Below are 26,614 nucleotides of genomic sequence, written 5' to 3'. Positions count from 1 at the left end.
ATGCAGCTTTCTTATTGTTTGTTCTTATCCAAAGCATGCCTGTGTGCTTTGCTTTCAAGGCGTGGTGGGAGAGAGAACAGGGACAAACAAAAGCTGTGACTTGTAATTTCTAGGTTTCTGGGTACTTTTTGTCGGTTGGTGAGGACAGGAGATGCTGTGATGAAACTGTAAATGATGCGAGTTGCCACCGACTGCTGGCTTTGCTATGAGGCAGCTGAGTTTTAATCCACGTTTTGGTGCCTGGAGGATACCTGAGGAAGACGCTTTACCTTGCTGTATTTCTGTGCATCATCGCTGCCCCATGGCATAAACTGAAAAAGAAGATCCTGAGAGTGGGAAAATGCTCTGTTTTGAGATAACATTTTGCAATGATCATGCAGGGTTAGTAAATGTGACATGGGAGAACGTAGCGCCAGCAGCAGGAATGAGGGGCGTGTTCTGCACCCAAGCAGTTATTCCCACCACTTCAGGACCCTTTACTTTTTTAGGCAACTCTTTACAGTGTTACAAAGATGCTATGGTCTGTAGCCTAACTTTGATAGCCAGAAATTAACTGGATTGGAATATTTAAGCAGAGAATAGTATTAGTTAAGCGATGTGCCACAATTTCATAAAGGAAAATAAGATTTCTGTCCTACAAATTGCTGTACATATGTATATGCATGTATACATCTATTTTTTTGTGTAAAAGAAAAAGCAGTACTTGAATATTTCTACTAGTTCTTTTAACCACGTTCAGTGTTAAAAGTGGCATGTCTTATCTTGGGACAACTCTTGAAACAGATATTAAAGATCCGAAACGTTAACGGATCTAAACCAGAAAGCAGTGAACACGTTTGCAATGGTGGTTTCCAGTTTGAGGATCCCATAGCATTTTACGATGCAGTTCTGTAAATATTATTTTGCTTATTTTGCTCAGTGAAAGCCATTACTCATCGTGCAGAAGGAGTCAAAGTCAGCCAAACATACGCATAGGTAGGCGAGGAGTGTTTCTTAGCCAGTAACTCTTGCCGTTGCAGCTAATAAACTACGTGCATGCTTATGGTGGCACGGAGCTCCATACGGGCTAACAGCCCAAGTATTCACCCTGGTGCTGGGTGCGTTTGGATCCTACACGGAATTTTCTGCTGCCAGATAAAGTCAGTTCAGCTGTAGTTCAGCGCACGTGAGCATCCGTCACAAAAGCACTTTTAGGGTGATTGTATCCCATTCCTCCACATCTGGGGTAAAACCATTATTCAGATGTTAAAATGCCATTATATAAATCTATTTTATGTCGTTATTTCCTCCTTGAATTCTTGTGTTTATTTCTGACCGCCCTGTATTTCAACAAGGTGACAAGAGAATGAGAAAATGTTTAGAAAACACAATTAGGCTGTGATGTGGAAAGCTTTCTTTATTAAGAGAAATGGAAAAGTTTGTGACTCGCTTGGAAAGAAGGCAAAGAAATATAAAGGAGTTATAGAGGTGCATAAAAATATACAGTACTATTTTTCAGAATATAAAGCAGATATTTCTTTTGCTGTAATACAAGAAGTTATTTATTGGAATTGCAAGGCAAGAAACGTAAAACTAGTTAAAGTCATATAAATTTGTATTACGCTGCATAATAAGCATGTGGAACTCATTACCACTGAAAATCATTGACACCAAGAGAGCGGTAGGTTGTTTTATTATTATTATTTTTACTAAAGATTAAATTTATTAAATAAAAATAGAGACATTGTTTGTCTTCAAATTAGAGTTATAAAAGACAATGGGTTTCAGAGTATTACTAGCTGTTGATGGAAAAGTAAGCAAGTGTCTTTATGGGCGACCAAAACCTGCCCATCAAAATGATTCTTGAAGTATTTTGCACTGACCTTTGCCAAAAGCGAGGCAGCGGGACGATGGGCTGATCTGGGAGCGGTTCCTGTATTCCTCTGCATTACCGTAGTCCAAGTGCATTTGGAGGAAGCTATTCAGGGAAAAACATGCCATGACCTGAAGTAGTTCTTACTGGAGTCTCAGGATATTAAAGGACCATTTCATCCACTGTGGAAATCGGCTGGGTGGAAAATTCTGCACAGCACTATAGGTGGAAGGAAAACTTTTTTGCAGGTGCAGTTGAGTAAAATTCCGCTTTTAGGAATTGCAGTAGCATCTGAAATATCTGCTGTGGATAGATCAGCCCCCAGGTTTTTAATATTCACTTTTAAAGACACCTGTGCGGTGAGCTGTGTGAACCTCCCTACTTATCCGTCTTGGAAGGAGGGAGGGCTGAGTCAAGCCTGCTGGAATTCAAAGTTAAGCTTTCTGATGTGCTGGTCATCAGAAGTTTTGCTGAGATTAGTGAGCCAGCTCTTGCAGTTTAGCATCACTTGGAATATGTGCTGAATTCTTTCTATTATGTAGGCTACTTGGGGCATTCAGCACATATAAACCTATAATTAGTCCTTCTGAAAGAAAGCACTGTCCTGTCGCTGCTAATATGCTGATCTCAATGTGTAACAGTGCCCTGTATCTGTTGTTATAATATTTCTACTGCCATAATACACACTGGCTTATAAAAAGGAAGCAGGGTTTGTAAAGCTTGCACAGCGGTCCACAGTTTTGACTGATTCCTTCTGATGTTTAAAAATAAGAACCGTGTGAATGCAAATTTATTATTTTCAAAAACATCACCCTCCCCAAAGCCTAGGAAACAGGATGCAGCTGTTGCTTTTTGATTTGAATCACAGTCAATTAATGTTAATGATTGGTAAATTTGAATCAGTCTCATGATTTGAATAAAAGATTAGTCTAATTTTTTATTTTCATGTGTACATGATAGCAATTAAACATTGTTGCTTGTGTAATCCGTTGCTATACTCTATGACATTAAGCAACTGGAATATTTGACCTCTGCTACAGCAAATGATAAAATATAAGCGCAGCCAAATTACTGCAGAAAGTTAAATTTGAATATTTTACCAGCTTTCTGTTTAATTTCAATAATTTATAGCAGATGCACAACTTAGTACTGTACTCTCATACATCTTTCTTTTCCTCACCATTGATTGGTTCATGAACAGTTGCTATTTATTATTTATTTTGAAAGCTTTTCGCAGAAACCCCAGGAGATGGATCTTGTATCCATTCCTTAAGGCAAGTAGTAATATCAAATACTGTAATAATAAAAAAGCAATAGTGTTTCGAGCAAAAAGTAAAAAAAAAAAAAAAAAGCAAGTTATAGATTGCTTGCTTTTTACTGACTAAATAATGATGATTTAAAAAAAACTCTCTAGAACGTAATATCGTAATAATTTTATTTTTAGAAGGTGGATTAATAGGCACAGAGAATAAAGTCTGAAGGAAGGTCAACGGCAGCACAAATTACTCAACCGGTGTCTCAGTCCATTCAGTGGAGCGTTTTGGCAGTAGGATCTCAAAGCCCATTAATTTCTTCACTTCTCCGCAATAAGACAAGCAACTGCCTTTCAGATTAACTGAGTTGACAGTGTTTATCATAATTCAGATATTTGTCCACTGGAAACTTGACTTTGATCGCTGAATTTTTGCAGAGAGTTCTCAGTTGCCTCTGCTCTCAGCTGGATTTTAACAGAACCTCATGAAACAGCAACAGGTCTAGATAAGCTCAGCGTGCGTTTACTTTGCAAGCTCTGCTGACTTTCTCACTTACCCCTGTTTCTTACCTAATTTTTCTGCCTGGCTTGCTCACTCAGGCAGTGATTTGCCCAAGTTCAGTGTTGAATGTTTGGCTCATCTTTCTCTCTCATTTCTGGACTGTTGCATCCTAGCCTTACTATTGTCCTGTTTCTTTTTAATGTCTTCATTTTTCATTCAAACAAACAAACAAACCAAAACCACAGAGAAAGAAAACAAACAACCCCCCCAACTTTACATTTTGGGTGCAACTAAGACCTGCTGTGATGAGTTACGGTAATGACTGACTGAAAGCAGTAAATTCATCTTTGCTTTAGACTCCAGTTCTGCCAGGGTTATGCTTACCTTGATGCAGGCAAAAACCCTCAGCTGTCTCACTAGGTTTTCTGGACTTTGGGCAGTTGTAGAAAAAAAAAAAGATTTGAAAATCAGTGAATCCTGAAACTTGATATTAATATTACCAAGTTAGCTATTTGGTTTGTTTTTACCAGAAAGCTAAACCATCACCACTATTCCGGTGAGTGTTCTCCCTGTTTGCCTCCACCTGCAGCGTTCCTACTTCTTTTCCAAAGGACTGACACTCCCTCCCCCCTTATCTTCTCATCTCTCCATCTATTTCATCTTTTTTCTTTATGTATGAGCCAGACTCCATACAGGTAGATGGTTACTGCTGGTGCTGCTTTTAAGCTAACGAAGTTCTCTTGCCTACCTCCTGGTAGTGATCCCTTTTTTTAGCCCAGAGCTACGGTAGTCAGAAGTGGAAGAATTAGCATTCAGAGCCAGAGAAATACCTGGTTTTATATAGCTGCAACCCTACAGCTGCGTGGGCAGGTAATAAATTACAGCTCTTCCTTCAAAATCATGACAGTTTTGTCAAAAGTGGCATCTAGGTACGCAGCTGAGCTCAAACATAAAAACCAAGGTACTGACCTACTCGGGCAAAATACCTACTCCTGAAAACTTTTGCTAAGCAGTAGAAGAATAAACTTGGAAGATGTGGGCCTGCTGGTGAATGGGGTGGTTGATTTAGTGACAGCAGATGCAAGTAATAAGGGTGAGGATACTCTGTGCCTTCTTTATCTTGGTCTTCGCAGGTCTCTCAGGCTGGTGTGCCTGGAGCAGAGTTAGAGGAAATGCCAGTAGTGGAAAAGGATTGAGTCAGGGGTCATCTCTGAAAGTCTGAATAGTGAGGGAGGTCCCTGGTGACTGAAGAAAGGCCACTGTTCAAGCTGTCTTCAGAAAGGTCAAGAAGAGGAATTAAAAGTTGATCAGCTTCCCTTCAAGTCCTGGGAAGATCACGGAGCAGGCCATCTTGGAAGCAATTTCCAGGCACATGAAGGACAAAGTGGTAACTGGAAATAGCCAGAATGGATTTACTAAGAGTGAATCGTATCTGACAGACCTGCTTGCTTTCTGTGATTAAATGACTCTATCTGTGGATGCGTGTAAGGCAATGGATGTTTTCTAGCTTGACAGTAGAAAGCCTTTTGACACGGTCTCCAGGAACATCCTTGTATCCATTATACTCCAAATGGATGGACTGCCAGCTGAGTGAAAAACTGGCTGGATCACTGGGCTCAAAGTGTGGTGGTTAATGGCTTGTACTTTACCTAGAGGCTCATTCCAAGTGGAGGACTATAGGAGTTTATACTGGGACATGCCCTGTTTGATATCAAGAACCCAAAGGAGGAAATGGTGGAGTGCATGCTCACTATTTTGCAGATGATGCCAAACTGCAGTCTGGACATGCGAGGGCAGGGCTGCCGTTCAGAGGGACCTGGATAGGCTGGAGGAACGGGCTGACAGGAACCTCATGAAATTCAACAAGGACAAATGCAAAGTCCTACCCCTGGGATGGTCAAATCCCCTGCACTGATACAGACTGGGGACAGACTGGCTGGGCAGCAGCTCTGTCGATGACGACTTGGGGGTCCTGGCTAATGCCAGGCTAAACACAAGTCTGCCCCCAGAGCAGAGTCAGCAGAATACCAAGAATGGCAGAATACCAAGAATACCAGAATTCCCAGTCTCAGCTTTTCCTGTCCTTTTTGGCACAACGTTTTGCAGCCCTCAGGGCTCAAACCATGTCTGGTGAAGCCTTAATGGACTTTGCACTGGCATGGCTGAGATGTGCTCACACGTGGCCTTTTGCTGGCTCACCCATGGGGATGGCTGACCGTGGTGAACGCATTGCAATGAGCAGCTGAGGATGGTAATATTTTAAACCCCATTGCTTGAATCTATCGGGGGTTTCAACATGGGCAAATAAATGTGGAATATAGACTTGGCTAGTAGCTTATAGTGGTTTAATTGTTATGTTTTCCATGCAAATAGCCTGAACAATTGAACTAAAAATAATCAATACCAAGCGATGGTTGCTGTCAGCCCTGTATTTAGCTATTTTGTGTCTGTGCTTGATGGATATGCATGTATTTGTAGGTTGTGCTAGATATTCTCTGACTATGAAATTGCAGGAGCAGGTTGTGAAACATGTATGAAATTAAAATTTTGGATGCATAGATGGCATAAAAATATGGATGGCTGTGGAGACTTTGCTATGCAGGACTATGATGTGCATTTCTAAATAGCTGGAAAAGCTCATCAGACCTTGCAAGGACGAGAGAAAAAAAAAGAAGACTCCTTAAATGGCTTTAAAATCTAAGCAAATCTTGGTGCCTTCTTTCCTCACTGCTGGATTTCCCCTTACCCTAGGCTGAAAGCTGTTTCAAAGGAAGAACTTCAAGTTCTCGCTTTTAAGTTTGGCACCATTTTTATCGCGTTTACATGTCATTTAATTCTATCCTTTGCAGGACCGGTGTGGGCACAATGGATTCTGAGGAGGAAAAACCTGAAAGGCTTCAAGAAAAGGGGGTGGGCCAGGTGTCCAGGAATAGTTTTTACCCTTTTTTCTGCAAATGGAAACCTCTTGCTAGCTGGGAGAATGAGATTTGGTTCAGCGCTTGTTCATTTGAATGAAATATGGTTTATGAAAATGGAGCATTTATCATTGGTCTTGCCTTTCCTGCTGTTTTCCCTTGCTGCATTTTGATTTAGAGTAACAAGATCCCAACTGGGAAAGGAAAGCGAAAAGAAAGTTTGGGACTCTAGCTGGGCACTGGAGTTTCTTTGAGATGTGTAACTCGTCTGTACACCTCGGTTTTATATTTCTCAGTAAAAGTAAAGAAAATAACAATGGGTACTAAATGGGATAGCAGTGAACTTTGTGTTAGGACTGAACAATAGATCTCATGATAAGATGCATGTGAAAGATAAAGTCATGGTTGATAGTCCTTTCACTGTAATGTTTTTGTGCATGCTGTTTATAATGCATTATTAACTGGTTTTGACTTTTTTTTTTTGTAAATTAATGAAATTCTATACTTTTTCCTACACTGATCTTTATCCTGTAACAGATGAACAGACATCTACATCTCGTGATTGTTACTAGGATGTTTGTCTGGGCAATTCAGAGGTTTTAGGCAATATTAGGGAAAGGATATGAATTATATTTATAGCCACTTGTATTCATGATGGAAAATAAATATTCATTCTTCAAAGCATGGAAGGACAGGGCTGCCCATAATTTGGTAGAGGCTGCAGTGTGTTGCCTGCTGTGGTTGTCAGGGACTGCTGTCAGATTGGTTAGTCTGGCACTCTGTAGGGGGAAGAAAAATTATTCTACAACCAACATAGTACTGTCTCCCTTAGAAGTTGTAATGTTCTTTATTTGTATTGAATTTCATTTGGGGTTTACATGCAACTTTTAATCACAGGTCAAAACTAGGAAAAGAAACTGAAAGTCTTCATTGGAGAGTAAAAGAAAAAAAGTATCTAATTTTATTCTCATTAAAAGCATTCAGTTTGACTCCTAAATGTGACCAGAACAAATGTTTTGGGATAGAATATCTGTATGATAAGTACTTTTACGGGAAAAAAGACTTTAATGTTGTATGCCTTTTCTTACAGGAAATTAAAATGCATGACTGACAGTGAAACTGTTGCACCTGACTGGCCTTACTACAAAACCATTGATAGGATCTTATCCAAAGTGACAGACCACAGCGATGTGAAAATGCATGAAAATCAGCAACCAGGTCCTTCTACATCACAGACGGAGGCCTCGCAGTCTCCATCAGCTAAGTCTACACCGCTCTATTTGCCATATAACCAGTTTACGTATGAAGGAAGGGAAGAGTGCTTTGAAGATGAACATTCAGAGAGCTCATCAAGCTTACTTTCTTACAAGCTGAGGTAGCATCTGTTTTTCCCCCTTTCTTGTATTTCACAGAACGAACCGGATCTGCTATGTAAAGGGGACACCCTAGCACATTTTTCTCTAACAGCTGTTGTATCTTTTCTGTAAATCACAAATAAGATCTGTTCCCCAGTCTCAGCCCCTTGGCTGAATTAGGGCACTTTCTTTATTCCTTTATGAGAGACTGGAAGGGAGTAGGAGGACTGGGCAAAAAGTTGTAGAATATTGCCAAAACTCAGCATGCATGTCACTGCTCACACAAGGTAGAGTGTTTGTAATAAGAGTATAGGCATGTTCAAGAGAGTCCTGCCGTGCAATCAGAGATAGAACATACTGCTTAGATGATTTCTGGCTTGCTCTAGTTTTCCTTTTGGTATGAGTATGACATTTCTCTGGCTTCAGCTTTTATTAAGATGGTGAAAAGATGCAAACTAAATATTTCTGTGGGCACTGAAATGCTACTTATGCAGTTTGAAAGTGCATTGCAACATTTTTAATACAATTGAGAATGTCACTTTTTCAAAGTAAATGCTGGTTTGAGAATGCAAACGTGTTTCCTTTTTTGATAAGGATAAAAGGCAGGGTTGTACACTTGATACAAATTTTGTATTTTACTGGTCTCATTTTTCATCCAAAGTGGTGTGAAATAAGGGTTGATTACAGTTTTCTGTCAGGAAAAAAAGTCGGTCCTAGAGATCCTTATCGTGAATTTGTGAGGCTTTAACTATAGCAGTCAAATTATCTGTCAGTCATGCAACTGAGAAGGTGTTGAGCTGGAAGAAGAACCAACCTAACAAGTTCGGATTATTGTTTCCAGGCCTGCTCTTGGATCAATAAAACTAGGGTAAATTCATTCAATCATTCAAGCAAATAGCCCTTGAATAGCTGATTATTTTTAAAAACTTTTCTTTTGCAATCGGATGTATATTAGGGTGTATAATTCTTGAACTGTAGCAACCTTTTTATTCACAAGCAACAATTTTTTCATCATAGTTCATTGTAAATAGTTGATATCCCTGATACACAGTCTCTCTTGACTTTAGGATCTGCAGGCTCCCAGATCACGTGTCTGATGCAATTACTTTTTTTCCCAATTCACAGTTTGATTTCCAATAATACTATTTAATATTTAACTAGAAGGTCACTTTCCCACAAACACGACGTATAGCATATTCACTAGACTATTTGATAACATCAGACTTTTTAAAAATGCCAGATGTTAAGTTTCTTCAGTTTAGGGACAACTCCAGGACAACACAGATTTTGTACCGTAGGTGGCTAGTAGGGGAGGACAGAGGTCACCACACCAGGTTTCATTGCAGAATGAAGACAAGTCATCACCGAAGTCAAGCTGATCAACCGCAAATGCATACCTATTGCACTTACAGTTTATATGTGGACTCCCACTCTCATGTAGGTGCTTTCATTTACAGCTAAGGTGGACTCAAACCGCTCTTAACTGAATTATTTCCATAGTGATAAGATCTGGAAAATTTAGGCTGCAATGCATTTTAGCCAGCTTCAGGTTCAGTGATTTTTTACTTTGTTCAAGGTAATTACCTAACCTGTTTTAGTAAAAAATATTTTAACTTTACTTGGCCAATTTAGAAACTGCAGATCATTTAAATCTAGCCTTTAATGGCACAGGCTGGCTTTCAGCTGGCTGCAAGTCTGTATGGCAGGTAATGAGCTTTGCCCTTGCAGTAGCTCAGGCTGCAGTGCTGCTGTTGCCTGCCAAGGATGGCTGTGCGACAGGGCTTGGGAGCTGGAGGAAAGGGCGGGTCAGCTGTCGCTGTGGTAGGACCTCCATAGTACGTTGCTCCCTAACTTACGAATGCAGCCATGCTCTCACAGGCTCTACTATAAAAGAATTTTGTGCAGTACAGTATTGTGCATATCGCTTAACAGCAAGATACATATGTATTCGCAAGTTAAAATACAGTTCTGCTGTGTTTAAAAAAAAGGAAAAAGTTGAGCAGTAGATACCCCTTGAGAGATTAGTACAACGTTTCAGGTGAGCATCATGATCAGATTAAAAATTAGAAGGCACTTGTGAATACTAATGGGCCATGTATCTGGAATGAGGAAAAGTGGTATTACAATAGGTATAGGGGGTTTTGAAAAGCTTGTACAGTTACCTGTTTAGTTTAGCCTGATGAATGAGAGAAAAGTAGGGAACTCTTTCTTGGCCAAAAGGAAATACAGTGCTTGCTAATGATATCAGATGGGTTAAAATCCCTTAGAGCTGCCATGGTAAGACAAGGAAGATAATTCTTTTAGAGCTACTAATGGAAAATTATGAACTGAGAAGCAATTTTCAGCTTGAGCAATTAGTGTGTCATCCTGTATTTGAAAAACACTTTGAAATAGCCAACAAGAGAGAAAAGAATTAGCATACAAAATTTGGGTCCATCTTGGCTTTTTTGTAAATGCCCTTGCCTCTAAATGGTACACAGTAGATCTAACGGATTCGAAAAAGGGACTAAAGACAATAACGGCATTTGAAATTAAAAGAATGTTTCAGGTCCTCCATTTCCCTCTCAATTTTTGTGCTTTATGGCTATGTGAAACAATTATTTTGAAACTTATTTTGAAAAATATAGACACACATCTATATGTAAAATATAGATGCATTTTACAGCTGTATATTTTACAACTGTATATTCTGTATTTTTCTATGAAGCAGGCTATACACAGATCAGTCAAGTGTGCAAAGTAAGCTTATTCTATGGGATTTTTTTTCTTCAGTAATAAAAATCATGATGTTATGGCAACAATGGATAGTGAAAAAAACCTCAAACAGTAACTTTAAAAAAGTCAGCTTCTAAACTTCTGAAAACTTTGCTGTTATTCCCTTAAACTCTCAAACACAGCTTTTGAGTGTCAGCTTTGTATTTTCCACAGCATCCTTGAACATAGCAGGAGGCTATTTGGCTATATAAATTACAACTTTAAAATTATTATTCTTGAATTTAATGTTTAGCTTTCATGATAGAGAAAAATGTCAAGATTTATACTTCATTCAATACATACATACTCTCAAGCTAAAAATAGTTGAAACTGGGTTTCTTTGCATTTTATGTGAAATTCTTTGAGTTTGGGACCTTCTCACAAAAGGCAAATTTTGCTAGTTAGTGACATACAATTAACGTGGGATAAAATTAATTTTTATTTTTCTTGCAATTTGCAGATGAGAAAAACGTTTGGAATCCCTATTTCCCTTTAATGGGGTGCCTGCTATTTGTTTAGTATTGTTCTAACACTGCTCTTGGGCTTCAACAAAGCTTGTATTATACTGCAATGTCCATAAAACATCTGACTATAATGGAATTACTCTGTTATGGTCAGACAATATAATGCAATGTGGTGGAGTCTTGTACTGCAGCTTAAACTTTTAAAATCAAAATTCCTGATACCACCATAAATTACTTTTTATCTAATTGAAAGCGGTGGTTTTTCACCCTATGGATTAATTTATAGTCTTTATTTTCATTGTTCAAGTAACGGCAGAACATAGTTATACAGACTGTGAATGTGGTTCAGACTTCATCTCTTCTGCCATTTCTATCATACTGAAAATGGTTACTTTCATAGATTAGTAGACTGCAATAAAACCCCCATGTCATCTAGGCTGAGCTCCTGTTAAATACCATCCATGTATTTGAATTCAGTTATTCTGGTGCGGAGCTCAGAAGTGGTGTGGAGGGGGTCCTGTGGCACGCTTCCCTTCAGCGGGGGACTGCTGCGCTCAGGAGCCCCATGTCTCTGTTGCCCTCCACTTCTTGGTTCCTACGATTTGTTTGACTCTTGGAAATTTTTTACTAGATATCCAGTCTAGATCTGATATATTCAGAAGATGGAGAATTCACTCTTCCCTACAGGGACCCGTTCCAGTGATTAATCCCTTGCTTAAACCAGTGTCTTGTTTCTAATGTGAATATAGTGAATTAAACTTTCAGATGTTACTTCTATTTATCTTTCTTTTCGCTATATTGGAGACGCTTTCAGTATTTTTCACTTTTTGCCTCAAGGCAGTTGTGTACCATGATCATACCATCTTTGGTATTCTTTATTTTTTAAATGTAGATTAAATAATTTGGTACAGAAGGCTTACACACAGAGAAAGAGTAAGAATTGGTAATATGAATTAACCAAGATATGAACTGTTTAATAGAATCGCATTAAAACTTGGTGAGGATGCTAATTCAGGAAATAATAGTTTTGGCAAAGCCTTTAATCTTTCTAAAATTATGCCATGGCTATTTAAAATCTGAATGGGCAGCATCTACAAAGAAGTTTGAGCTTTAGGCTATGCACATTATACAGTGCATCTTAACTCATTACACAGACTTGTTATCATAGCAAGATGCTTTGCCCAGCCTCCAAGCCATTTTTGTGGTTGTTTTCTACACTTTACTTCGAGGATAAGCCTCAATAATTCCTGAATGCATTTGGCTGTATTTGAATGAGCCTGGTTTACAAGAAGATCCAGGTTGCCTGATCCTCAGTCCTCAAACTCTGAAGACCTTTGTGCCATCTATAATATTAATATTACTTACTTCTAGATAATTGTTAATTATTTTCCATTAAGATATGGGTTATGGAGGTCTACTCAGATTTGTACATAGCTAAAAAAGCACAACAAAGTCAGAAACAGCTGTTAGCTGTTGAAAGTCATAAATGACAGAAACCGATGGTACTAGAGACCCGTTTGCCATGAAGTAGTCAGAAAGGAAGAATTGTTTTTATGGCTTTGTGGAGGTAACACATTTTGGTAGACAGAGTATTCTTTGTGTTCAACTCCTGCTTCATTAATCACTCACAGACATCCCTGAAATGAGCCTTATTGGGTGAGTGTAGGCAATCAATCAAGGAACTTTTAATTGAACAGTGAATTAAATTGATCTTAGATAGGTGGACAGCAGAAGCATTTGAGACTTGCCTAATATCTTGCCTAATTATATCCGGAGGTTTTGCTTTGTTCCCTCTGGTCCCCAATACATACTGTCACTTCTGCTCAGCCTCCTAGATGAGAGGGAACATTTTCTTTCCCTTGGTTTGCTTCATTTGAACCCTGTCTGTCTGTTTTAGACCATAGTGTGGAAATAGCTTTGCAAGGTTCTGCTTGGAACATGGTCCCAATGCCAGAGCTCTTCCACACTTCGTCTGTGTGGTCAGGGGAATACCAGTGCCAATACTCTTGGAGGATCCCTGCCGTAGACTCTGGAGGCCCAAGAAGATCAGCAGATTGTGTCAGAGGTCCTGGATGTCCTAGACCCCTCTTTCCTCCAGATTTCAAAATCTACCTTCAGAGAGTAGGCTTGGCAAAGAGTGAAGATGCTTCCTTGGCAGAGGCTGTGGATGCTGTCAGGATCTGTTGCACTCCTATTGTCACAGAGGTGTTGGCTGCATAGGAATGCAACATGGAGAATCAGCAACAGGAACCGATTGGTGTTTGCTACAGCAAACATTGACCACTTCCTATGCTCATGCCTACAGTTTGCCAGACTAGACATACTCCTAGCTGAAACTATCTGAGGATACTCATGCTGGTGGGTTACTCAGTGCTGAACCCATATTCCTATCCCTGCTTCCCTCTTGACTTTCTGTTATAAAAAGTTATTGACACTGGAGAGGTCTCTCTGGCATGCTGCTTAGGAGACCTAGAACTTCTCAAGAAATATGGCTCAGTATCTGAGGAAACACTTCAGTATTCAAATAACTCCTTCAGGCATCACTGGACATTTCCCACTGTTTCATGTTGCTGAGGGTTCTTTACTCGTAAATTAGATTCTTTAGATCCTTCTTTTGTAGACCCCTTCTCAAGAGCTCTCCTTCAAGAGCTATTCTGCAAGAAGAGACTTGGATTGTAAATTCCAAGTCCTTACTATGGACTTGTGAGTGATCATAAAACCCTCTCACTGATAGTCACCATGGCTGGAGAGAAAAGGAGATTGGCAACACCACCAAAGCTAGGGGTGCCTGAAATAAGTATTTCTTTTCAATTAAGGCTGTCTAATTACCAAGTCTTGTTTGTTAATTGTAAAAAAACAGAGAGAGTACTTAAGAGACCTTGAAGAATCCTTGTGCCCTGGCTTTTGGGGGGACTTCTCTGTGCTGAAACCCAATTTTGAGCAAACACTTGTCAGCGGGTACTTTCTCAGTTACTAGCAGGCTGCAGATACTGCTCATACAGTTCCCCAGATAGCTGCCATTGCCACCAGATGTTTTGCCTCTCTCTCCTCTCTGGAGCTGCACAAGACAGTTATTGTCTTGGATGTACGGTTATGTGTCTTACAGGTTTTCGATGGACAGCACTTTTTTAACTGAAAACCAGATAAAATCCTGTACAGATTCTAGGACAACACTTCAAAGATTTTTTTTTTTTTCTTTTCGTAAAAATAAGGTTTATTTTAGATCTTTCAATCCAAATCACTCCATCTCCTTTTTTTTCATGGGATTTTTTGGTCCTGATTGAAATTAAAAACAAATGGCAGCCACAATTGCCAAGAAAGTCATGCAATACTCAGTGCAGCTCAGTACCATTGACATGCCTCAGATGTTGTCGTGGTTTAGCCCCAGCCAGCAACTAAGCACCACGCAGCCGCTCGCTCACTCCCCCTACCCGGATGGGTTGGGGGAGAGAATCGGAGGAGTAAGAGTGAGAAACACTCCTGGGTTGAGATAAGAACAGTTTAATAATTGAAATAAAGTAAAATAGTAATGATAATAATAACAATATAATAATGATAATAACAATAATAATATACAAAGCAAGTGATGCACAGTGCAATTGCTCACCACCCGCTGACCGATACCCAGACAGTTCCCGAGCAGCGATCACTGCTCCCCGGCCAACCCCGCCCAGTTTCTATACTGAGCATGACGCCATATGGTATGGAATAGCCCTTTGGTCAGTTTGGGTCAGCTGTCCTGGCTGTGCCCCCTCCCAGTTTCTTGTGCACCTGGCAGAGCATGGGAAGCTGAAAAGCCCTTGACTAGCATAAGCAGTACTCAGCAACAACTAAAAACATCAGTGTGTTATCAACATTCTTCTCCTACTAAATCCAAAACACAGCACTGTGCCTGCTACTAGGAAGAAAATTAACTCTATCCCAGCCGAAACCAGGACAGATGTTCTCTCTCATTCCTTACTAAGGACCGTTCTCACCAGGGCTTATTTTGACAAGATGCAAACCCTCTTGTGGCTCTAGGACCCAGTTCTTACCTGTTTCAGACAAGAGGTCTTACCACAGCTACTTTCTGGTACTGTATGGGTAGATAGATAGAGATCCATCAAGTTTTCAATAACTAAACCCTCTGTGAAGACAAATTTAAATTCAAAAGGTGACTGGCTAAAATAATGCTGTCATTTCAGAAAGTTTCTTGCTCTGCCTACCAGAAAGCAGGCAGCAATGGGAACCTTAGAACAACAGATTCAGTGTTGTCCTTGGACTGCTGTAGACCTTTTCCACTTGCTTGACCTCTTTGAGAACCACATTTCAAATCATTCTGGGCCTTAGAGTTAATGGGGGCAAACGGAATTTGCTGTCAGCCAAGACCAATTCTTGCAGGATTGTCTGATTGTGATAATCTCAAGGGTCGGCTGCAAGCTTGACCCACAGTTTGAGCAGAGCAGCATGTATTTATTTTACGTACGTTTGTTTGATGCCCCAAATTAAATATGATATATAGAATCTGAGTTTATTTTGTATACCTTCCAAAGTTTTGTTTAGCATAGAGATGATGATGACTTCTTTCCCTTAGCATCACTGTAGCGGTGTAATGGTGATAAAGCCCTTTGAATTGTACATGTAACTTTAAATCCTTGGTTAATCTGAAAGCCAGTGGTCTTTGTTCACCATGTTAGGGTACACTTATAAAGGAAGATTGTTGTTCTTTCTTACCTGTGCACAGGGGGACAGCACATATAAATGACTAAACAGTACTCACACAGTTTCCCTCAAGACCAATTCTAAATTTTTTTTTCTCTAAGATTTTAATAGCATTTAATTTAATCCACTTCTTTCTTTTCATAGACCTCACCCTTTTTGGGTCATTGCACTCTTAAATGTCAAGGGGATTGTGTCTTTTTGTTATATGTGCATTAAGTCTTTCAGGTGCTTAGGACTGTTTATTTCTCTTGCTGAGCGATCTGAATGTCACAGTCACTGTTGCGCAAAGCCTGTCAAGGATAAGAACATGAATGAAATTACAATACAAATCTGCCACAGCTGACTGACCTCCCTCCCCACTCCCCTTCTCCGCATTAATAAAACCCCATTCCTCAAGAGTTCAAGTTATCCTTATTCAAGGATGTCTTGAAATCTGCAAGGTGTTGACACGGCACACTACTCACAACTGTGCTGCCTCATTATTGCATTTCACCTAGAAAGCATACCGCGTTTGGCAGAACACGACTGAGATTGCTGTTTGTGTGAAGGGACTTCAAGACCCATCATCGGATAACTTTGATGTTGGGGACTCCAGTCCGGAGTTACAAAAAGTGTGAATGAACACGTGGACTGTCACTTTAAGTTAGCAAAGAAGTTACCCAGTTGTAACTGGAGGTTTTTAAGATGTGTAGTTCACTTGCACATTTGCCTTCTACTTGCCTTTCTTTCTCCTTCACAGTTCAGCACGCTTCTTTCTTAGATTACAGGTTAAGAGAAAGAGATCTACGTGTGCGTGTTCTGACTTGTATGTTATGCCGGCTGGTTTTGAACGCACGCGTTGCACTGTCACCCCAAGTTAGGGTGGCCATGTGAACTACACATCTTGAGAGTGCTGTCTTTATTGCTAGTTTATCTCTTTCTTCCAAAACAGAAACTCAGCAGGATGCAGCATAGAGGAAATTCTTAAAATATTACCCAAATTGCACACGGCAGTTCTACAGATTTCAGCCGAGGATGTACAATTTGATACAGGCTTGTCTACTGTTTATACCCTGAGAGAGCTTAGAGACATTCTGCTAGAGGAACATCAGCACGGCTGGATACATAGACAGCTTTGGATTCGGCCATCTGGTGTTCTCCAAGGGCTGCAAATACTCTTTTTGAATTTCAGAAGAACTTTTTTAAAATTCAAATAGCAATTAATTACTATATCGAATACAGAGTCTTGCCTTTATATTATGGTGAAAACAAAACTATAGGCAGAGGGTTATAGTAGGCTTGAAATTTTTGTTAAAACGTTAGGAGTTTGAAGGGGAGTATGGTTTGGTTTGTTAGCTACCCTACTTGATAAAACTTGTCATTAACCTAAATATGAGAAGAAGGTAGCCATAGTATCCTGTGTTTGTGACAAATACATTTAATTTAAAAAAAAAAAAAAATCTTAAAGTGCAACTGGCAAATGCCTCTAAAAGCAAATATGAAAAGCGATCAATCTGTGACCTGTAAGAAAAGAGGGAATCTTGTAAGCTGTATCCTGCTAAACCTTTATGTTGTGTATAATGTTTTGTGATGGCATATATAAATAAGTGGCTAGTGAAACTGCTGTGTCTCAGCGCAAGGGCAAATTCTGCGACTTGTATGCTGCAGTGGGATCAGCCCTACTGATGTGATGCTTTAAAAAACCAGCTGTAACTTACCATCACACATAGTGCAGCGCTTTCTCCGGATGGGATGGTTATTGCAGTTCTAGAATTGGAGTTTTAATGGCTAGATGAGCAAAATGTCTTCCCCAATACAGTTTATAAATTCAATGTGTAAGAAATGTTAAGATTAAAAAAAAAAAGAAAATGTCTGGTATTCTGCAGGGAAAATTCTCATGAAAAACAATGAGATTAAAAAAAATTTTTTACAGTCTGTAACACTATGAAATAATACAGTAAAAACTTATGTTTTGGCATGAACTTGAGAGAGAATTTATTGGAGAATGCATCGGGGTTTAAAAATAGGACTAGGTTGTAGCTTGGCCAAGAACGTAGTATAGAATTTTAGGTTCTAACAGGGTTTTTTTATAAATATGAGTTTAATTGTTAACAAATATTCACATTTCAGAGCTGAAGAAAGACCAGTTAAGAAAAGAAAAATGCAAAGCTGCAGCTTCCAAAAGAAGAAGCTAAAATTAATGGAGGCCATGTTGGAAGAACAAAAGAAGTTGAGTAGAGCTATGGAAGAAACCTGTAGAGAAGTGCGCAGGATTCTGGATCAGCAAAACATCATTCAAGTTCAAAGCTTACAGTTACAGGAGAGAATGATGAATCTACTGGAGAAAATGATCTCTAAATCTAATGTGTAGTTTCCTTTGTGAATGCCTCTGAGATTACTATTGATATTCTAGATATCCCTTTATTGCACACCATATGTGTGTCTGTTGCCCTATTCCCAGGTTTTCCATGGAAATTAAAACGCTAGTGTAATCTTAGTTAAGCAAAGAGAACAGATAATGCAGGGTGAGAGCTATCCAGTATGAGGAAATTAGTGCAATATATGCCTAAGTTGAATTATTTTTATACGGAAAGGTTAAGGGATGAATAGCTCTGGGAACTTCAGTACTATTTATGCCTGGGTCACGTATTGTTTTACAAACAGTGGTGTTGTACATTGTTTCACATCAAGGACTATAGCTTGACCTGTTGTAGGAGAACGAAATAGTGCATTTCTGAACATGGTAACTGCATCTTGACTTTGCTGATGATTAAACCCTGTTTTGAAACATACGCCGTGATTGTACAAGTGACCTATGGTTCTTGTGAAGAGCTAGTTGGGACCATGAGATACATCATTTTAAACTCCATGCTTGATATGAATAGTACTCTAAAGTATTAGGGTGAAAATAGTCTATTCAAATACACTTTTGATATAAAAAGGAAACCCCCAAACCACCTTATTATATACTGAATACTAAAATGTATAGAAGATACTTGAAGTTGCTTTTGATATTAAATGTTTAATTTTTTTCATTATTAACTGGAATCTGTTGACTTAATGAACAACCAGCAATGAAAACTCTCATTTATTCTCTATCACAAAAGAAAAATATTGTATTGTGTGTATATACATATATATATAATCTATCAAATGAAATAAAGAAAAAGAAGAAACTTATTTATTATTGCTGGGCAGATAGTATGCTTTGGGACAGTGAAAAATACTGGGAGAGATAACCACGGTCAAAGGTTTTTAATTCTTAATTGCAGTGTACAGATCTCCTATACTGATGCCCAAAATATAGGGATGGAAGTCATGAAGAACATTCGACACCTCTACAGTAGTATTTGCTGGTGGCACAGCTTCGGTGTGCAATTAGATGTTTTAAGGTGTGGGCTGTAAGGCAGATCAACATTGATACACCACAAGAGGGAGCTGGAGGCATAAAGGAGTGTATTTATGTCGTTAAGATGAAGTACCAGCAACTGGTGGGTTCTTCAGTGACATATGACATTGAAATAACCTTTAACATAAATTCAAAAATTCATCAGCTGAATTTCCTATATACCATTTCTTTTTGCGTTCTTCTTGAAAAACCTATTTCTGCTGCTTTCACTGTATTTGCAAGACTGAAGGTTTGATTCAGTTATAGAAGTATACAGAGTACAGAATTAATGTTAGTGCTAGGAACTCAGGCCATTTTCCATTCCCACTACTAAATAATGTCCCCTCTTGAAACTTTGTTTTTGCAGGTGTTTGCATTTTCCTATATAATTCAACATAGTGTTGCCTCAGCTAATGTTAGCTGAACTATTTTAAAACCCAGACCCAACCAATTAATAATTAATAATTAAACTTGGTGAATAGGATAAAGGTTACACTCACCAAGAAAATTAATAATATGTGGAAATATTTCTTAGAAGATCCTGCAGGTATGAAGATTAAGAATGATTAAGTATGTAAATGTGGCCCATTCCTACAGAGTTTAATTGTGATAACAGGGTAATGCACATGTAGAAGACTGAACCTGCAGAAAATGGTGGCTGCTGAAGTATAAATGAAATAACTTTCCCTCACCTTACTACAGTGATGGGGTGACTGGAAAAAGGGTGAGTGTCTGGTGTGATTCTACAAAGATAGGGTGATAGCTGACATTTAGCAACAGTGAAATTCCAAATACTTTTATGGGTGTAAATTGAATTAGTCGTATCTGAAAGAGAATCATGAAACTTTATTATATCTCTGCCGGTAGAACTACTGGTAAAAGCAGGACTGTTCCTAATGTCATATAGGTGATCAGAATACTTGCAAGAACATTGCCATACAGGCATATAAGAGAGAGGGAGTGTATGTTCTGTGCTTTGTCATGGTTTTGCACATTCCAAATGTAGATCTATCACAGATTCAGGTAGGCTGATGTTTCCATATTGTAGTGCTTCCTGACACTTTAACTTGTTTGCAGTAAGATATAAAGAAACTCCCTCCTGACTCCACAGGAATTAATAATATTTACTGATATTATCTACTTGAACCTTACAGCAATTAAATCCAATTAATGAGCAATAACAATGGCAGCATATTTGAACCTTGTACTGTAGAGTAGGTAGCCCCTCTCCTTACATGCTACGAGAATTGTAACTGCAGAGCTGTAGGAACACGGGAATGGAGGAAATCCACTGATTCCTTGCCTGCTACCACAAGCAACCATGTCATATAATCCCTTTTGTAAATGTGTGGACCTGTATCTTAAAATGAATTTAGGTGTTTTGTCCCCAGAATTATAAGAGCTGCATTACAGATGGGTAAGCTGCAATTTAGAAGATTGCTTCTAGGATTATTTCTGGTCAATTTATACCAATTTCTTCTTGTATCAGCACTGTGATTTTGCCACTTTCTGTAGCATTTACTCTTGAGAGTCAGAGGTCATGTCCCATGCAGCCCTTCTTCAGAAGAGTAAGACTCTTTTATAACGTAAGGATTATTCTGATGACTGTTTTGCGAATTCTGCTCTTTGAGTTCATCCTTTTTAAAGATGAATGACCAGAATGATATACAGCATTCTAGATGAGACTCTGAACATTGTCTTACATAACTGCATTAAAGGAAGTGGTGTTTTCTGGAGGTTGTGAGATTTTTCTTTCGATATAAAACATCATTTTTTTAGTAGTTAAATTTAGAAGTTCAATTTTAAAATCTCATCTCTTTAACAAAAGGCTTTATTCCCATCCTTCCAGATTATCTGTGTTCTAGCCCTGTTTCTGTCCAGAGAGTGAACACAGCACTTCTGTAGACAAGTACAACTAGTTTCAAGTACAACAGAATTTTTCTAATGCTCTTTTTGACAACAGGTTGAAAAATCCCTACCTACCCATAGTTTCTTTTTTGCTGCTGTTCTGTTTGTTTTAGTAAAGCTGAACATTTACTTGAAAAAACCATGTTGAGTGATTTTTCTTTTTTTTGGGTTTGTTTTTTTTTTTTTTAGGGTAGGCACAGATTTCTCATCTATATGGGACAGTTAGCTGCAGGTAAAGATATTTGAATGTTTGAGATAGTCAGACTAATTATAACCTGATAGACCTGCCTAGAATTAAAATGCTTGGTAGAATTCCTGGTTTTGCAAAACGGAGACACTGCTTTTGTATCTGTGTGAGTAGGGAGGTTAGAGTGTAGTAAGTATTCAAGGAGAGCAGATCAGGGGTTACTCAAGTTTATCATTGTAATTATGACATTAAAGGAACTCCCTCATGGCTTCTGGAAGTGTGATCAACAAATAAACTGTAGCACAGGAAAACAAATTTCTTATTTTCAGGGCAGTAACAGGGTCAACACAGTATGATATCACTTTCACTAAATGAAACGCCTGTATTACATATACACACACAGATGGTGCAAATGGAAAAAATAAACAGGGGAGGAAATACACTGCCTGGAGGCAGGTGACTTTGAAAGTGATGTAAAAATAGAATGAAAAGGAACCTGAGGAGGCAGATGAGAAAATAAGACATTGAGAAACATGCAAGCAATTGAGGAGAAGCGGATTGTGATGAAAGGAAAGATGGGAAAAAATATGTTGGGCAAAGGGGCAAAGTAAATGCCTCCAAGCAAAGCTAGTAATTACAGGGACGAGAAGGAACATAACATTTTAGAAGACAGGAAAGTGAAAAATGGAAGAAAAAAACCTAATCTTGAAGGAGAAAAGTTATGGTATGAATATGAAGAGCTAACACAAGTGAAATTCTGTATATTTTGAATAGGCAGCTCCTACAGATAATTTAGTGAAGTTATAAATAGCATACAGCAAGTAGTGACCTTTTTTCCCCACCAGAGACAAATAAGTCTCTGGACAAATATTTCAAAGCAAAAATATTTTTCACAAACTAAAGAGGTTCAGTAATTTGTAGGAGGATTCCATTATAATTAAACAGCATTTTCTCATGTTGGTAGTAACAATTTCATGGTTAAAATAGTTTGTAAGTATATTTTTTTCCTTGACTTCAAATTGGAGAAGCATTTTAAGATTTCCGTTTATTTCAGGCCTTGCCAAGTTTAACAGTTATCCACAAAACCAGGCAATATATTTATGGACATGGAATATCTTATCATTTTTTCCACAAATGGCTATCACTTGCAAAGTACAAAACCAGCAGAAAACCACACTGTATTGGCTTTGCATGGCAAGGTTTTGGTAGCGGGGGGTCTACAGGGGTTGCTTTTGAGAGAAGCCGCTAGAACTTCCTCTATGTCTGACAGCACCAATGCCAACCGGCTCCAAGATGGACCCGCCGCTGGCCAAGGATGAGCCCATCAGTGACAGCAGTAGCACCTCTCCGATAACATATTTAAGAAGAGGGGAAAAAAAGCCCTGCACAACTGCAGCTGGAGAGAGGAGTGAGAATATGCGAGAGGAACAGCCCTGCAGACCCCAAGGTCAGTGCAGAAGGAGGGCAGGAGGTGCTCCAGGCGCCGCAGCAGAGATTCCCCTGCAGCCCGCGGTGAAGCCCATGGTGAGGCAGCTGTGCCCCTGCACCCATGGAGGCCCACGGGGCAGCAGAGATCCACCTGCACCCGGGGAGGAGCCCACGCTGGAGCAGGGGGATGTGCCCAGAGGAGGCTGTGACCCCGTGGGAAGCCCACGCTGGAGCAGGCTCCTGGCAGGACCCGTGGAGAGAGGAGCCCAGGCTGGAGCAGGTTTGCTGGCAGGGCTTGTGACCCCATGGGGGACCCACGCTGGAGCAGTCTGCTCCTGAAGGGCTGCACCCCATGGGAGGGACCCACGCTGGAGCAGAGGAAGAGTGTGAGGAGTCCGCCCCTGAGGAGGAAGGAGCGGCAGAGACAACTCCCCGTCCCCCTACACCGCTTGTGGGGAGGAGATAGAGAAAATCAAGAGTGAAGTTAAGCCTGGGAAGAAGGGAATGGTTGGGGGAAGGTGTTTTAAGATTTGGTTTTATTTCTTATTATCCTACTCTGATTTGATTGGTAATCAATTAATTCCCTCAGGTTGGGTCTGGTTTGCGCGTAATGGTAATTGCTGAGTGATCTCTGCCTGCCCTTATCTCGACCCAGGAGCCTTTCGTTGTATTTTCTGTCCCCTGTCCAGTTGAGAAGGGGAGTGACAGAGCAGCTTTGGTGGGCACCTGGTGTCCAGCCAGGGTCAACCCACCACACACACATACAGAATTTCTAAAATTATTTCTCCAGACTTAGTCTGCCCAATTCAGTGCAGGCAAAAAGAGTTTACAACTCTCTAGGCTTACCCTAAGTTGACAGCCTGGTTCTGTGAATAGCCTCTTGTACTAAAGTTAATGGGACTACTCAGATGAGTAAATTTATTGAACTGTGCATGTATATGTTTGCAGGATCAGTTCCTATGCTGATAATGTAATGTGAAAGGCAAATTTGAAAAAGAAATTTAGGAACATTTGGTGGTGTTATGTCAGCAAGTAAATACTAGCCATCTGGTCTCTAGATTGCTAATCTATTTCCCCTGATTTTATGGATAGCATACTTCCTGTGTGTGCAAGCTTCAGACTACATCATTAAACTTTTGTATTGATCTTTTTTAGTGTTTTAACAGAAACATTGAGATTACTTTGCCATTTTTGGGGTCAAATTTTATTTTTATGCATAATTTTTCTGGTTGGAAATTTTTCATTCTCCTACAGCTTATTTTAAGGTGTTTTATTGAAACACATTTCCAATAAGGATGAATAATGTCAAGTATGTTCTTTGAAAAACACATCAGTCATCTGCAGTGAATGACATCCAGTTATCTAGAGCTGACTAATTACTACAGATAAGATCTCAGTTTGTTCCTGGTTGAAAGTTATGTCTTTGCAAAATATTTGCAATGTAGTGTAGGGTGTTGCTTGTATTCCAAATCGCTTGCTCAGTACTAAAATATTTTTTTAAGAAAGTAGCTCGTATAAAAATACCTTTTAAAGTAGCTACCTTCAGTCTTCTGAAAGTGAATCCTTTTCTAATTCTGTTTTTTAAACTGTGCTTCTTCCATCAGGTACTAAGGATTTGGCAAATAACCCTTAAAATGTTTAAGATGTTAAACCATATATATCTGAACTTGGATTTGTAAATGTGTTGGTAACATTTTCAGCAGAAGTCTAACTTCCTGACTGTATGTTGTTATCTTATGGGTAAGTTCTGGATTGCTATGCATTCAAGAAAAAACTGAATTGGTGCATACTATTAAAGGTATAAAATTTGCTACATACTTAAATGTTGAGGAGTACTTATCACAGCTTGAGAAAGGCTTGTTTCACTGAGGGAAGCTATAGGAATATCAATTTTCTATGAACTGCAAAGTAAACATATTTAGAAAATTAACTAAAACTACTTTAAAAACTCTCCATGATCCTCATTCTTCCCCCCACAGGTTTAACTATAATTTATCTTTAATTCAATATAATTTGATCAAATCCAATCTCCTTTATGGATGCATAAAACCTTGCCCACATGAACTTGTATGGTGTTAACTGTAACGGTATACTTTCTTTAAACATATATGAGTAAGATTTTACATAGAATCATTTAGGTTGGAAAAGACCTTTAAGATCATCCAGTCCAACCATTAACCTACACAACCAAATCCACACTAAACCAATCAAGGGTACACTAGACTAAACCATGTGCCAAAGTGCCACATCTACCCGTTTTTTGAACACTTCCAGAGATGGTGACTCCACCACCTTTCTGGGCAGCCTGTTCCAATTCTTGACCACCCTTTCCGTAAAGAAATTTCTCCTAATTTCCAACCTAAACCTCCCCTGGTGCAGCTTGAGCCCATTTCCTCTTGTCCTATTGCTAACTACTTGGGAGAAGAGCCCAACACCCACCTCACTACAACCTCCTTTCAGGGAGTTGTAGAGAGCGATAAGGTCTCCCCTCAGCCTCCTCTTCTCCAGACTAAACAACCCCAGTTCCCTCAGCCGCTCCTCATAAGGCCTGTGCTCCAGACCCTTCACCAGCCTTGTTGCCCTTCTCTGGACACGCTCCAGCACCTCAATGTCTTTCTTGTACTGAGGGGCCCAAAACTGGACACAGTATTCCAGGTGCGGCCCCACCAGCGCCAAGTACAGGGGCACAATCACCTCCCTGCTCCTGCTGGCCACACTATTCCTGATACAGGCCAGGATGCTGTTGGCCTTCTTGGCCACCTGGGCACACTGCTGGCTCACGTTCAGCCAGCTGTCTGATGTATTTATAAAAGCATTTTTTTATTATCTTTTACCACAGTGGCCAGATTGAGTTCTTGCTGGGCTTTTGCTTTCCTAATTTCCTCCCTGCAGGACCTGACAAGATCCCTGTACTCCTCCTGAGTTGCCCGCCCCTTCTTCCAAAGGTGGTAGACTCTCCTTTTTTCCCTGAGTCCCAGCAAAAGCTCCCTGTTCAGCCAGGCCGGTCGTTTTCCCCGCCGGTTGGTCTTACGGCACGCGGGGACAGAGCCCTTAAGACTTCCTTCTTGAAGAAGGCCCAGCCTTCCTGGACCCCTTTGCCCTTCAGGACTGCCTCCCAAGGGACTCTCCCAACCAGCATCCTGAAGAGGCCTCAGGCTCTCATTTCCACTCAGCTCCTTTTCATGGACTCATGTGTGAACTTGGGAGAACTCTTAGCATGTTTTTCCTGAGGTTTAGGGATACGAGTGGTGCTTTTATACTGACATTTGTGCCTCATCACTTAGGAAATGTGCTTAGCAATCACCTTAGCCAGCAGAGTCCTGATATGTCACCCTTGCATGGTGAGTGAACCTGAGCGCCACGCTGAAAATGCCTTCAGAGAGGTTTAGACTGGAAATTAGGAAAAATCTCTTTACGGAAAGGGTGGTCAGGCATTGGAACAGGCTGCCCAGAGAGGTGGTGGAGTCCCCATCCCTGGAGGCGTTTAAAAAACAGGTAGATGTGGCACTTCGGGATATGGTTTAGTCTGGTCTACCCTTGATTAGTCTAGAGTGGGCTTGGTAGTGTAGGTTAATGGTTGGACTGGATGATCTTAAAGGTCTTTTCCAACCTAGATGATTCTATGATTCTATGATTCTATAAAAAAAACGGGAGACAGGAGTAGAGATTGCATCTGGGAGATGTCACTCATGATCCTAATTCAGCTTGCTGCTTAGATGCAAGGCTAGACCTTGCTCGCTCTGTGAGAAGCGATTGCTGAACACGATGATAATGACTTTTTTGGCATGGTACTTAGAGCCACAAGGAATACCTCCCTGAGATATCCCTTTTCCTTACAGCACCAAAAATACACACCGCTTCTTCAGAACATGAAAATTCAGCCGCTAGATACACTTTTTTAAGCCCAATGGGACTGAAGACACAGCTTA

General features: G+C 39.8%; 1 protein-coding gene across 1 annotated transcript in view; it reads left to right on the top strand.

Moving 5' to 3' along the window:
* Positions 1–18,145, top strand: part of MSANTD1 (Myb/SANT DNA binding domain containing 1) — a 43,095-nt gene extending 24,950 nt beyond the window's left edge. Inside the window, exons 4-5 of the mRNA XM_075709739.1 lie at positions 7,612–7,896; positions 17,905–18,145. Coding sequence (XP_075565854.1) covers positions 7,612–7,896; positions 17,905–18,145 — 526 coding nt within the window. The remainder of the gene's footprint in view (positions 1–7,611; positions 7,897–17,904) is intronic.
* The last annotated feature ends 8,469 nt before the right edge of the window (positions 18,146–26,614 follow it).

The sequence above is a fragment of the Pelecanus crispus genome, chromosome 4, assembly GCF_030463565.1.
Source record: "Pelecanus crispus isolate bPelCri1 chromosome 4, bPelCri1.pri, whole genome shotgun sequence".
In the NCBI taxonomy this organism is placed as follows: domain Eukaryota; kingdom Metazoa; phylum Chordata; class Aves; order Pelecaniformes; family Pelecanidae; genus Pelecanus; species Pelecanus crispus.
This window is presented reverse-complemented; position numbering and strand designations above follow the sequence as displayed.